Source organism: Trachurus trachurus (assembly GCF_905171665.1).
Source record: "Trachurus trachurus genome assembly, chromosome: 6".
In the NCBI taxonomy this organism is placed as follows: domain Eukaryota; kingdom Metazoa; phylum Chordata; class Actinopteri; order Carangiformes; family Carangidae; genus Trachurus; species Trachurus trachurus.
In genome coordinates this window covers 19,799,504-19,814,062 of record NC_139897.1, presented here as the reverse complement: position 1 = coordinate 19,814,062, position 14,559 = coordinate 19,799,504, and the positions used below count along the sequence as shown (strand labels likewise).

At 39.7% G+C, this 14,559-nt stretch overlaps 1 protein-coding gene across 1 annotated transcript; it reads left to right on the top strand.

Moving 5' to 3' along the window:
- Positions 1-7,633: 7,633 nt before the first annotated feature.
- th (tyrosine hydroxylase) lies at positions 7,634-13,962 on the top strand (the record flags this gene model as incomplete). The annotated part of the gene is made up of 13 exons (XM_083973319.1): positions 7,634-7,717; positions 8,239-8,442; positions 9,227-9,401; positions 9,486-9,574; positions 9,693-9,760; positions 9,876-9,926; positions 10,588-10,733; positions 10,869-11,004; positions 12,130-12,199; positions 12,295-12,351; positions 12,802-12,897; positions 13,010-13,143; positions 13,803-13,962. The coding sequence occupies 13 exons, from the start codon at positions 7,634-7,636 to the stop codon at positions 13,960-13,962; spliced, it is 1,470 nt and encodes a 489-aa protein (XP_083829445.1).
- Between the last annotated feature and the right edge of the window lie 597 nt (positions 13,963-14,559).

The following is a 14,559-nucleotide window of genomic DNA, read 5'->3' as shown; positions in this document are numbered from 1 at the left end:
GACAGCTAGGCCTTTTAGCAACTGACAAGAATAACCCATAACGCACCTTTCACAAGTTCAGACACACAAAAATTGAATTTTCTGTCTTGACAAAATATAAGTGACTTGTTACTATTTCTCCCCTATAATTTTAGCATCAGAAATCTGACAACAAAATGGGGTTTATTCAAATTCTGACAGTTAAGGATTTCCTGCCAAGGACACACTGACTTTCCTGTTTTCATTTTAATATGAATGGTATTAGTCTCCAAATGCACCAATTGATTAAAGGAAATTGGTTATTATTGAAGTTTTGTGTCCATAGTTAGTAAATAAGGAACAATAGGGATGGTTCAGCTGCAGGAGCTAATTTTATGTAACTGGTGGGTCACTCAGTTAAGAAACCCCTGAGGTCCCAAAAGATGACACTTGTTTTTTTTTTTTTTTTTTTTTACGTCTTGCACTATAACGAGATCTGTGTTGGGAACACAAGTTGTTACCTTGTTGGAACAAGATAATTGAATATAATTAGATGTGCTTATCCACTCATCTCAAAATGGAGAGTTAATCAAGTTTCATTTTCACCTGCGTGTCATGTGATTGAATCCTTGCAGATCTGGCACAATAACACGGTATTGTTCAAAATGGAAATCATATGCTGCATGTTATAAAGGACAATAGGCTTAGCCATTGGGAGGACAACACAGACTTTGATTATGGCACTGACTTCAACCATGATCAGATACAGATTGGGGAGATGCATAACTCCAGATGATTGTTTATCTTGAGCATTCAGAAGAAAGACAGAGCATTGTCGCATTCACTGTAACACACAGTCTTTTGGTGCGTTTATTAATATATTTACAACTTCTTATGTAAGATAGTTTTCCTCAAAGGCATGCATTAACCTGGAAGATGCTCATGACTGTCCCAACCTTTGGGACATATTAAATATCTTGGCCGCACAATATTAAACAACATAATGGATCTGTGGGGGTTTGTAGCCCATTTGAGTGACATTTTTCACTTAATGTTGAATATTTACCAAATGTTCTGCATTAGGACTGATAATATTTTGCTTCTGGTGCTTTTGTCTGAGGACAAGAGCGGTCCTGTGTGGTTTGATGATGATGATGATGACATGTGTGACTGACTTCAATTTGTAAATCAGAAGTCCAGGTAGCAAATAGCCTAACCAATTTCAGCATTTCGATTTGTTGATAAGAGATCTGAAATTAACTAGTCTTAGGTTTTCTGTGAAGATCAACCTCTCATGGTATTCAAATTGGATCTATTCTCTGACTAACTCTAATTCCCCAGAAAAATATGAAATGCATTCTTACGCCACACCTTTCACATCTTCTTTCTCTAAAGTGACTTCTTATATAAAGCCTTCATTTTGTTGAACGTTCAAAGACAGCAGTGACGAATGCATCCAGTACCCCCCAATAGGTCCTTTGATTTAATGCTGGCATGAAAACAATCTTTTGAGGAGCTGTGACATAACATGCACTTTGACTGTTTGGCATTTTGTATCCTGTGCAGCTCACATGATGCAAAGGTGCAAAGGTGAGGTATTATTTCTGTATTTTAGTGGAAACAGATACTGATGTCCAACGATGTCTATGTCTGCTACAAAAACAACTACACACACCTCTGTTGCTCTGTGTACATCAAACTGGTTGATAGGGATATTTTTTTTATAGTTTACATGTACAAAAAGCTGTATGGTTTATAGTTGATATTCTTTTGTTTACATCAATGAACACTCAATGTCCATGAAAAACTGTTCAATATTGATGGGTGTTAAATATTTATCAATTTTAAAACGTTTTTTTAATTCATTTTATTTTGTTTTGACGTGGAAAAAGAATCTTATATGACAAACTTAGGGTTGTGATTGTTCTGCTTAACTGCATGAAAAAAAAGATCCATATCTTGTGCTGGATAATCATGAAAAATGCTTATTATCAACAATTGTATTTCACATTTCACACATATGTAAATGGTTTAAACAAGCATAAAAGGTCATATAACTGACAGAACAAGCAGTTACACCACAGGTGGGGTTTATCTGAGGCTCCAGCTGTTTGACTTTTTTTCTGTCATGAGCCGCAATAGTGTGGCCCTCCAGGCCGCTGGTTGACAGGGGCCCATTAAGGAAAGGTAAATCTGATTAGGAGTCTCTCCAGCCACAGTGCCTTGTGTCACTGCTGGAGGGCGAATGGGCAATGTTACAGCGTCATTATGCTGCTTCTGTGACTCCAACAGAGGGCAAATGATTGGATAAGACTTTAACATGGTGCTTAGACTATATTATCTACGAGCAGGTTTATGTTTCTGGACACACAGGGAGGACGTCAGAGAGGAGAAGTGCTGAGTTGTAAGAGCGGGTTCTCGGGGTGCATGGTAGCTTTAAGGAAATTCGCTGCAAGTCTGTGTATGTTGCAAAGCGACATGAATGGATTTGTGTGTATTTGTGCAATGGAGCTCTGGAGTTCTCAAAGCAAAAAAATCATTTAATATTTAAGTGGATCCTGACGTCAAATATGGATTTTTTTCTGTCATTTCTTGCGAATAAGAGCCAGAAATAAACCCATTTGTGCTATTTGTGACCAGTTAGTTCTCAGACCACTTGTAGTGACTGATGGAAATCATTGTTGAATGACATATAACTCCTCATATGAATTTTTATCCCGCTGGGCAAATCCAACGTGACACACACACAGTGGATATGTGGATGCATCCGGACCACAATCAGACTTATCAAATATGACATTTAGAGGAGCAGAGGCTGCTTGAGAAACAGAGAGCACGAGAGAGGCGTGACATGTGCAGCCCAGAGCGCTGATGATGCATCAAGTTGTTGCTTAAAAAGTTAAAACCACTGCTTCCATTAAATATCCATGTTTCTTTAATATCATAACCTGTTTTTTTGTTGTTTTTTTGCAACACGTGATAAGAGGATTTGTTTTCCTCAAGAGGGACCAATGGTCAGTTTAGTCATTATGCTCAATTCAGGAAACTTCACTCAATTTTCTCTTTTCAAAACTGAGGTGAAGAGTAGATGATTACCTTTGCACCCATGAATGTTTGAACCTTTGGGTTTAAAACCTTCTAACATGTTTCTTTTAGCATGTACAAATGGGAAAAACTCCTTTGGTTCTGGTTAGTGACGTGGTCCTGTCACATCTGCAGCAGCTGGACTTACCAGCCTCCATCCATGACACCACTGTCATGACGACAGTTTTTACATTGGCCATTGAGCAACAGTTGCTCATACACTCGCCCGCCCCAGCAACACTTTTATGCCACCACTGTCAAATTACACATGCAGAGAGAGACATTGGAGGGGCTCTCTGTGTGATTAGTCATTCCACTTGGCAGCTGTATTTTGACACATGCAAAAACAATCGCAGTCATTGCCAGTTACAGATGCCCAGATGCTCTGTTGAAAAGAGAGCTGGACTGGGAACATCTTAAACAAACTCTTTTTTTTTCTTCTTCCTTTTTGCATTTTTGTGAATTAGCATCATCATCTTACAATTGTGGGACCATAAATATGATTTCTTTCTGCTTTTATTGACTTTAACCAGCTTTGCATGGCTGACAAATTCAAAGAAAAACCAACATGAATGGTCTTCGTAAGCAAATATCTGCTTCTCTGCTGTTCTGAAACTGTGTTGGCCGGATGAGCTCTAACATGTTAAGTAAAAAAAAAAAAGAAGAAATCTCCCATAGATGTTCAGCTGGGTTCTTGCTCATGCACTGTATGGAGGTATCTGCACCGTTTTCGACACCTGTTCCTATATTTATATTGATCACTTGTGGTGCTGTGGTGATTTCTTCATTTGAGCTTGTCTCTGTGCATGTGCAATACACATTTCCGCCTGTGGTTTCAAACTATTCAACCAATCAGCACATACATTTTATGAATCCAATGCATGTATTGAGCTTTTTCTGAACAGAAAAATGTTTGTGATTGGCAAAGTGATCTCTATCAATCTTACAGAAAGGACACTGTGTACAAGCTGAGGTACATGTATCAGAGCATTACAGCTTGATCTTAATCACGGGAGACAATCAATCACATCAAGCATCAAATATTACAGTTGCCAAGCTCTGTTTTCTTAAGCATGTCAATTTCTAATGTTGTTTATCCATCAAACATCATCAAAGTAAACATCTTGAGAGTTGTGTGCAGGTCGCTGGGTGGAGAACGTGTAAAGCATGTTCACTAGGAATAAAGTATAGCCACAATACACATGTATGAATATTTCTAGAAATATTATGCACACACACAAGTTTGTGTGGGCACCACCGCTCATGCAATAAGCACTACAGTCTGATATGTTCATTTTGAAGCTGTTTACCCAACATTATTGAGATTAATAGGACATTTATTTTGTGTTTCCTCTTCTCTTCATCAACTGGATGAGTCTAATGACCCCTGCAAAGGTGACCAGCATTGTTCAGCAGCGAGAGAGAGAGAAAAGAAATGTGGGGGATGATGAATAATAGCCCAGCTGGTCGTGTTAGCTGCAATTAGCCCATCTGAAGTCCCACAATTATGCGGGGAAAAGCTGACACTCACAATGCCCAAATGCCGCCGCTGAATCAATACATAATTGTAATAATTATCATCCTGGTGTCATTTGTGGATACGTCCGACACTTTCAGAAAAGAAGATGGAATTGGATAAACATTGGATGAATTGCAGAGAGATATCGTCCCTTCAAGTGCAGCATTTCAAACAAAAGGTAGCCTCAGTACCTGGTATGAGCAGTGATGGGGGGGTGGGAGTCGGCTGAGCGGTGATGATGAGTCAGCCTAACTCCACACAGACAGGAAAGACTTTGCAGCCCCTCTGCTGCTTGAGCGACTGAACACCACACCAAGAGTCGAGCAAGGGACGTCGTCACAATCTGCTAAACGTTAATATCAGATAATTTAGGAAGGTAATTTTCAAATCTCTCTCATGAACACAGATTAGACACCTTGGATTTTTAATGACACATGCCGTAACTTGGTTTTGTGTCCTGCTTTATACCCCAACCACCAAGGCTCAACACTGACACCATTTGAACAGAATGTAAAACCAAGACTTAAACATCACATTTGACCACATTCAAGATCATTCAGGGATTATTCAAGTATAAATCATTAGAGCAGAAATTAGTAGTTATCTAGAATGTGCTGGTTTTGGCTTTTTACATGTGATGACTTGCTGCTTTTCTGTCATTCAAGTCATTGTCAGTTTAATAACTTTGTGTTTTAGTATGTTCAAACAAAAGATGAGATTTGAGTGCTGGTAAACTCAGCTATACTTCTTTGTTTTGTTCACTTTTCAAGTATGTTCAAAATGAAAATAATTCATTATTTAATCGAGAAAACAGTGGGCATATTAATTGATAAAACATTAATGATAACAAGAATGATTACTTAATGCTTATAAAACGTCCATACATCATACGGATGTTATAGAAGTCATAAGTAGCTGTGGCGGCCAGGAGACAGAGAGCAGAAGCAGATATGGGATGAACAGTCTCACTGTGGTTTGAGAGGGAAATGAACACAGTGTGTACTGAATACAATCAGGATAAAAACACAAAAATGTGGTTGATGTATTATTAATTATCAGTTTGATTGTCCGTGATTTGAATTAAAAACAGAAAAACACACCAGCCATTGTTGAAATTACAGTGGCTCAGAGGTGCAGAATACATTTTGTTCTGTGTGGCTTTAAACGGCAAATTTGACCAAGTTGCATTTATATGTGTAGTGTTATGTCGAGTGTTTCAGTGAGGGGGAAGGAAGATCCAGTAAAGCTTTTCTCCAGGAGATTTTAAATAAGCAGTAATAGTCTGTGGTCTTGATAAACTGGGCTGGCACAGGAAAGCAGACATTTGGAGGGAGGGATAGCAGTTTATCTTGATCCTGATTCAGCCTGTAGCTCCACAGACACAAAATCTGGCAGAGAGCTGCAGTACAATCATTAAATCTCTTGTGGTGGGGAATACAATTGTTTTATATCAAATATCTAGTTCTTTCTAGACTCACTTTGTAAGTATAGATAATTGTCATTTCTTTAATTAGCAATGTATTTTTGGATGGCAAATGTTTTCTTGCTCTTTTACAAATGTCACTCCCTGGGGAACTTCAATAACTTGTTAATTATCATGGCAGAAAGTGATCAAAATGTTCTGTCCTTTGTCATCTTCATTGACCCTAAAAGTCATCTGTAAGATGGTTACTTAAAAGACAAGGATGGAACAACTGGGTTGGAACAAACCATGAAATTGATAATTGTTTTTCTATCACTGAATAAATGTCAAGTTTCTGCCCGCTGCTCAGACTTTTATGTCGTACCACTTTCAAAAAATGTCAAAAGAAGGAGAAAAAACACAACAGAACTTCATTCTAAAGATAATTTATTCTGTTTCCATGCAGAGAAGACGAGGTGGAAAGGTGGTTTCTATCTTATTGTCTCTTTGTTTTATCTTTCAGTCTTACTACTACCCAATAAATGAAGGAACTGCTGCTGTCAGTGCCTGGGGCTACATCAGTGCTCTTTAGCATTTTCAGCCTGTGTGTTCAGTTGGAGGAAGAGTCACACCGGGGTCCATTCATCCTCTCTCTTATCTTCTTTGCACCCTTGTAAGGTTGCTGCTGTGGCAGCATGTGGCCAGAGGTCCACAGATAATCGTTTTACCTGTGCTTGCCCATGGGCATCACACATTTGTGGGCATCGTACATCACTCGACAATCTTGTGATTGTGGACAATAACCACCAAAGTCCTCGGCCAAATGCTGCGCACATTCACTTGATGTGGTTGTTGCTGAGGTAAGAAGCAGACGCAGTGGCCCAAACAGGAAAACAATGTGTTGTTCTCACTTTCCTCATTACGTGCGTGTGCGTGCGCGTGTGTTTCCACAATCAAATCTAATTTTGTTTTGTGAGGATCTCTGGAGATTAGATTGAACTGATAAAGTGACTTAATTTTCCACAGTTGACTTTTCTCAGGTCTAACCTTTATGTAAAGCCCCGAGGTCAAAGCTTTCATTATAGTCTAAACTGACTACAGTGTTTCCAGCTGGTTTTTGTAACCACATAACTGCTTTACTCATTTAAAAACGTATGATCAAATAAAATGAACTGAGATAAAATAAAATAAAATAAAAACTTATTAAATGGAATTTAGATATAAAGACTTTTCTGACAGATTAAATGATCAAGATGTTCTGTTAGAAAACACAATCATATCCAGTGACTTTGAACCATTTCAAATTGTCAATGATGTTGTAATTATATTTTCATGCCTGAAAATGTGCTTAACATTTTGAGCATGCTCTGTTTGAAAATTCCCTGTTTCCATGCGTTTCACAAAAGGTCATACATACTGTAAATAGATGGCTCCAAGTTGGGTTGTGACTGATAGTTTCTGCGCTTTGATTGATTGGAGCGGATTCAGCGTGTATGACGTCAGAAACTGCAAACAAATGACTCCATAAAAAGAGGGAACCTGTCCGGACAAAAAAGGAAAAGCTCTGGGCGCGCGGCACAGCTTTGGGAGGTCTCGAGAGCACCGCAGTTATACACTGTCACTTCAGTCACAGTTTGGCTTGCGAGCAAAGATAATAGAGACGACTGAAGATGCCTCTCTCCAGCAGCTCCACGTCCTCCACAAAGAGCATCCGCAGAGCAGCATCCGAGCTGGAGAGGTCCGACTCTATCACGGTAAGAAATATCAACAGCACCTGTTGAATGATTTCTTTCTTTCTTTTTCTTTCTTTTCCTTCTTTTTTTTTTACATGATTGATTTTCAACCAGTCTGTAAGTGTCAAAAGTTATATTCAGAGTCAGAGCAGCACTAAAGACGTGTAGGCGTTACTGCGCGCATTGAGTTTGGAGAGGTGACCATTACGCAGTGGCTGATCAGGAAATGATTATATAGAAAAAAAACACATCACTTTTTTTTTTTTTTTTTTTTTACACCTAACACCAGCTTCAATTTGTGTATGTGGCAGCTACTCAGTCTTAGCTATGCCGTAGGTTTACCTTGACTGCTTTGCTGTTCTAATGCGCATTTGGAGATGTAAAGCGCTCCCATCAAATATCCAAAGAGAAAGCCCAAAGGTAAGGAAATCCGAGCAGTTACCTCAATCTCTTGTTGTGTCTGTGTTCTGTGTCAGTCACTTCAGTCGAAACACATACAGCAAGCCGCACTTGGATGTCTTTCCCCCCCTTTTTTTTAACAGTCCCCCAGGTTCCTCGGTAGACGGCAGAGCTTGATCGAGGATGCGCGCAAGGAGAGGGAAGCCGCCGCTGCAGCGGCAGAGGCGGCAGAGGCCACTGAACAGATCGTGTTTGAGGAAGACGATGGGAAAGCGCTTCTCAACCTCTTCTTCACCTTGAGGCACACCAAGACTCCTGCGTTGTCGCGGACACTGAAGGTTTTCGAGGTACCACATAGTTTTCAAAAATGATTAATGGTTACAATTAATAACAAATCTGTGTTTCTGGCGGTTTTATAAAGGGCTTATAAATTGCAACTAATCGCTTTCCTATTGTTTATTTTTTCGGTATCAGTTAAGCCAAGGCTAAATGTGAGGTTGCCAAGTCGTAAAAATCCCCTCTGTTTGACGTGTATTCTTTATATTTAGGAATACAATATAGTTATGAATGTTGTATTTGTTTAAGGGTTTCTCACTTTCTGATATGTCATCAAGTAGTTGTTTGTCAATAAGTGTATTTTAGTCTAGATCGTTTTCATAACTTTTCCATGAGGCAAGTGATCACAGGGATTTCTCTGAACCTGGCATCCCAAAAGTGAAACATTCATTAAATCAAGTCTCTTTTTAAAGGGTGCTTAGATGCAGTGGTTTCCCAAAGTGTGTATAATCACCATTAATGGAAACAGATACTGTGAGAAAGCCTGTCTCATTTATTCGAAATTAAAATCCTGATCATCTATAAAATATGATGACGTATAATGCTTCATTAAATTGAATTCAGAAGCCAATATGGTCTCTCTAATTGCATTATTTTATGGTGCCTTTGGGAGCTTGAATACTTATAATATTTGATCTTTGATTGTCATATGTTATAACAATCTATTGTGTCACCAAATCCATGCATGTTTTATTTAGTTATTTTTGCTTTATGTTCACTATGAGCTTGCAGAGATCTTAGTTACAACAAGGATGTAATCCTGTCCATAGAAAACGGTGTTTGATTGTATTTCAGACATTTGAAGCTAAAATTCACCATTTGGAGACGCGGCCGTGCAGAAAGCTCAAGGACAGCCTGGAAGGCCTGGAGTACTTTGTCCGTTGTGAGGTGCACCTCTCAGACGTCAGTACTCTCATCAGCTCCATCAAGAGGAACGCGGAGGATGTTAAAACCACCAAAGAAGTCAAATGTAACAACCTTTTCACCACTTTGAAACGTTGGCTGCTAAAAAGCACAAGTAAACTGAACCATGTCTCCCTTTTTTTTCTGTCAGTTCATTGGTTCCCAAAGAGAATAGCAGACTTGGACCGATGCCATCATCTGGTCACAAAATTTGATCCAGACTTAGATCAAGATCATCCCGTAAGTACCAACCCTGCCAGTCATAAGCCGATGAGAAACAGTCGTCATTACTCAGCTGGTTATATTTTTTCATGATACAGAAAATGTGATCAGTGTTTGATATATTTGATTTTAATAGGGCTACACAGACCCTGCCTACAGACAGAGGAGGAAGATGATTGGTGACATCGCTTTCAGATACAGACAGTAAGATGCAGTCTTTTTGCCTTATTACAGCACTTAACATCCATCTGACAGAACAAAGACAGAAAACTAAAACTTGATTATTCATGTTACATTTATAATGCTTGTGTATCCTCAGTGGAGAGACGATTCCCAGGGTAGAGTACACAGAGGAGGAGATTGGCACATGGTAAGAGCTGCTGCATGTTCATTTACGGTGCTGTTTATGTATAAACTGTATATATATGTGCGTGTGATGGCTGTAAAAGTATGTGAAGGCTGATGACTTACACCACCAAGCATAAAAATCACAATTTACTCTCACAGAAGCCGTTTCACCTTCCTGCTGTTTCAGTGTCTCACCATTCAAAGAGTCAGTTGAATGTCATATATGAGGCTGCTGGGTTTCGTCTGTCTTTCATGGGTATTTTGGCGCATTAGTTACAGATGGAGGGGCAGTTGGGTGGGGATCCTCTCGAAGCATATTGAGCTCATCTGGGCACAAAGTGGATTTTCACTTGAATCGTGAATTTTGGCTGGACAGTTCCAAGAAAAGTTATCACTTAAAATTTATGATTCCATCAAATGTGAGTTACCGAGACTCCTGGTCTGATGATGGATTTATGGATTCATAACGTACAGCAGGGAACATGCATTTGTACAGCAGTTTTCACTAAGAAGACAAACCACAGTGCCATGCATTATGTAAAATAATAGTCCCAACTTTCAAGATATTTATGGTGGATTTGTAATCAGTCACTGTTCAGTAATTTCTACATTTTTATGCTTTACTCTTATTTTGTTTGAAAAAAAATACATGTGAGTTTTAATATTATCGTATTTCATATTAGGCGAGAAGTCTATTCAACACTGAGGGACTTGTATACCACCCATGCTTGCAACGAACACCTCGAAGCCTTTCGCCTGCTGGAAAGGCATTGTGGGTATAGTCCAGACAACATCCCTCAGTTGGAGGACGTGTCACGCTTTCTTAAAGGTAAATACGGCATGAGAAATGTTGAAAGGCACAATAAGAAACACCCACATTGGAACGAATGTTGAATACCCATCAGCCCAAGGTTTTATGGTCTCCTTTCTATCTCTTCTCTCCTTATATATAACACACACTCAGAGCGTACAGGGTTCCTGCTCCGTCCAGTGGCAGGTTTACTCTCGGCCAGAGATTTCCTGGCCAGTTTGGCGTTCCGGGTGTTCCAGTGCACCCAGTACATCAGACATGCCTCCTCTCCTATGCATTCCCCAGAACCGTGAGTACACCTGTTTCTCTCATAAATCCATGTAGGCTACTGTACTGTCTGTGTCTCTGCAGTGATGTTTAGAAAACCTCCACGTGCTGCTTTTAATCTGGGATATGCGCATTTCTCACACTTTCTGTTAGTGTAGCTTTCTCAGCATTGTGATTTTCATCAGAAACATGTTATCAAAGCGTAGAACGACAACATTAAGTAAATGAAATGCTATTTTAATTCAGTCATTAACATGAAAAACAGTACACAGAGTCAAAACACCTACTTAAAAGAAATAACTATCAAGTGAGAAATACTTTTTTATTCATCTTGGGTACGGCTTATCCACATTAGCGTCGCGGGGGAGCTTGTATCCCATCTCAGCTGACTTAGGGCGAGAGGCGGGGTACACGCTTGACACGTCACCAGTGAATCAAAGGTCCAATATATACAGACAGACAACCATTCACACCCACGGGCAATTTAGAGTTGCCAATTAACCTGCATGTCCGTGGTCTGTGGGAGGGAGCCGGAGTACCCGGAGATAACCCACAAATGCACAGAGAGATCATGCAAACTCCACAGAGAAGGGCCCCAGCCAGCCGGTCTTGCTGTGAGGCGACAGTGTTAACCACTGCACCACCAAGAAATACTTGATAGATGGCAGTATATTAAAGTTAAAAGTAGCATTACTATCTTACATTTAACAACCAACCACTTAATGAGACTGACTCCAGATTCCAGACTCCGTTAATATAAATATAATGAAGGAATTTAACAGAAGATATTTTGTAATAATTAATGTATGATTTCTTCTTATTTTAGCCAACAATGTTAATCTTTGAATTCATCTTTTGTTTTCTGTTTAAATAAGATAACATCTTGAGTAAAAGCCTAAGGAAAGAAATACCGTAGGCTGACTTTCTTCTTTTCTTTCTTGCTTTTTGCTGTGATTTTTCCATTTCACACTGGGCACAGAATTACTTTTCACTCTGAAATCACTAAATATGATTTGTACCCAGATTAAAGTTTGTCATCCTAGAGTTTGGATATCGTTAAACTGATGGTGTCAAAAATAAAAATAGAATAAATAAATATCTGGTCATAGCTGAATTTCTCTCTCTCTCTCGCTCTCTTCCCCTTCAGTGACTGTGTCCATGAACTTTTGGGCCACGTCCCCATGTTGGCTGACCGCACATTTGCCCAGTTTTCACAGGTTAATGTTTGTGACGATCATGCAGACTTATAAAATATTATTATGCATGCTGTGCTGTTAGGTTTTGATAACAACATATTGATTATTTGTTGCAGAACCTCGGCCTGGCGTCACTTGGGGCTTCAGATGAAGATATTGAGAAGCTGTCTACAGTAAGACTCTTGTCCTCCGATACCAGCAATGTTTAGAAACTGCTCACAATTATTGAGGAGGAGAAAGGTGCTTAAGTATACATTTGACTTTTGGAAACCAAGACCTCCTCTGTGTTATTAGAATTACCGTTTCAACTTCCCCTTGACTGTGTGTTCTTTAGAGAAAAAATGTCAGACACACCTTTTGCTCTATTATGCCCACATTTACCAGATATAATAGTATATATATAATATAATAGTTTCTATACTACATTCTTTCTGGTGAAAAACATAAAAAACAACCTTTCCTTTTGAGAAAAGAAGAGATATAGACCCCTCCCCTTCCTCTGAACCCATATCCTCTCCTTGATCATGTTGTGGAGTCCTTCATTGAAAATATGACATAGATAATGAGTGTCCAGAGCTGCTTTCTTTTTCCCAGTCACTCTCTTTATGTTTTCCCTCTCTCAGCTGTACTGGTTCACTGTGGAGTATGGCCTATGTAAACAGAATGGTGAGATGAAGGCCTATGGTGCTGGACTCCTCTCCTCCTATGGCGAGCTTGTGGTGCGTTACCCCTCTCTGCTCTCCATTTATTGGCCATACCATACGCTGGATAAGAGAATGCAACAATAACAGCCGGCTATCGTTCCATACTTTTCTTTTATCTTCAATCCAGCACTCTCTGTCTGATGAACCAGAGGTCAGGGAGTTTGATCCAGAGTCTGCTGCAGTGCAGCCCTATCAAGACCAGACGTACCAGCCAGTCTACTTTGTTTCTGAGAGTTTTCCAGATGCCAAAGAAAAATTCAGGTATTTTCTTTATGGACCAGCACATGCAAACACACAAGTCCACACAGACACAGAGAGAAAAGAAGAAGAAGTAAAAGAAGAAGAAGGGGGGAAAATGAGAGGGGTTATGTAAGGACAAGGTCAGAGAACAGCCAGCCAACCCCTAAGGCCACAAACTTTTGTAGGTCAGCCATAGCAGCCAGAAGACAGCTGTTACTAATGTAGTGTTTCTTACCAAGGCAAAATGCTGGAGTCTTATTTGGCAAACACATCAAATGTTACCCTGCAAAACAAGTAGCTTTGGTGAGTGTTTTGACAGTATTTGGTCTTTAGGAGAATATAGCACATGACATCCCTGCCACACTGGGCGAGAAAATATCAACTTGGGAATGTTTGTGCAGCCCTAGCATAGTAAATATGAAACAGAGTTCATTGTGAGTGTCATTATATAGGAGTGTATTTCTTATATGGTGCTCAAACAGACCAGCAAACTACAGCTAAAGCAACTTTTCTATGAAGTTTCTTGCAGCCAAGAAAATTATTTTGGGTTTACAATGCTCAGACAGAGGCAGCTTCAATGCATACATTCATGAAGAGGTCAAAGACGACCTCCCCTTTGAGCTCACTACTGTAGGTCATACTTTAACTTTTATTTCTGTCCTCCGCATACCTTGGACCAGGACATACGTGGCCGGTATCAAGCGCCCCTTCTCAGTGAGATACGACCCCTACACCAGCAGCATCGAGGTCCTGGACAACCCACTGAAGATTCAGGGGGGCCTGGATGGACTAAAGGATGAGCTGAAGGCGTTGACAGATGCCCTCAGTGTGTTGTCATAATGACGCCCCCATGCACCACGACAACCCTTCCAAGTCAGTGACCATCTTGCTGTTGTTTGCTTCCTCTCCGCTGTGCTCTGCGATGTCCAACATGTAAACAAGAACAATGTGTTCATCTCTCTGTGGTGTATCTCCAGTATGATGCTGTTTCTGATGAGTTGTTGCTTGCTGTGGCTGGCTGTTTGGCCGACAAGGTTGCAACCATTAAAACCTCAGTGCTCGGCACAGGCAGTGTTTCCAAAGATGTTCAACACCTCGCTGAAGTGTGGATCCGTTTCTGAAGTGATGGGGTTTTATCGACCGGGCCATTCATGCTTTTAAAGCAAACTTGTGTTGTTTGAGAATTATGTCAAACTTTGAACCAAAATCAAAGGGAACTGTAATGAATGTATTAAAAATAAAACTAAATGGGTATGGTATAATTATTTTAAAGTCAAAGAAAAATAATTATAATAATAATATTATAATAAAGTGTATATTTGAATCACATTTATTTTATTTAGAAGAAAAACTGTCTCTGCTGTGTTAAAGGCTTTATTTTCCATATGTGGATTCAGTATTGAGTATAAACCTTTATGTTGTTTTTGTCTTGCAGTG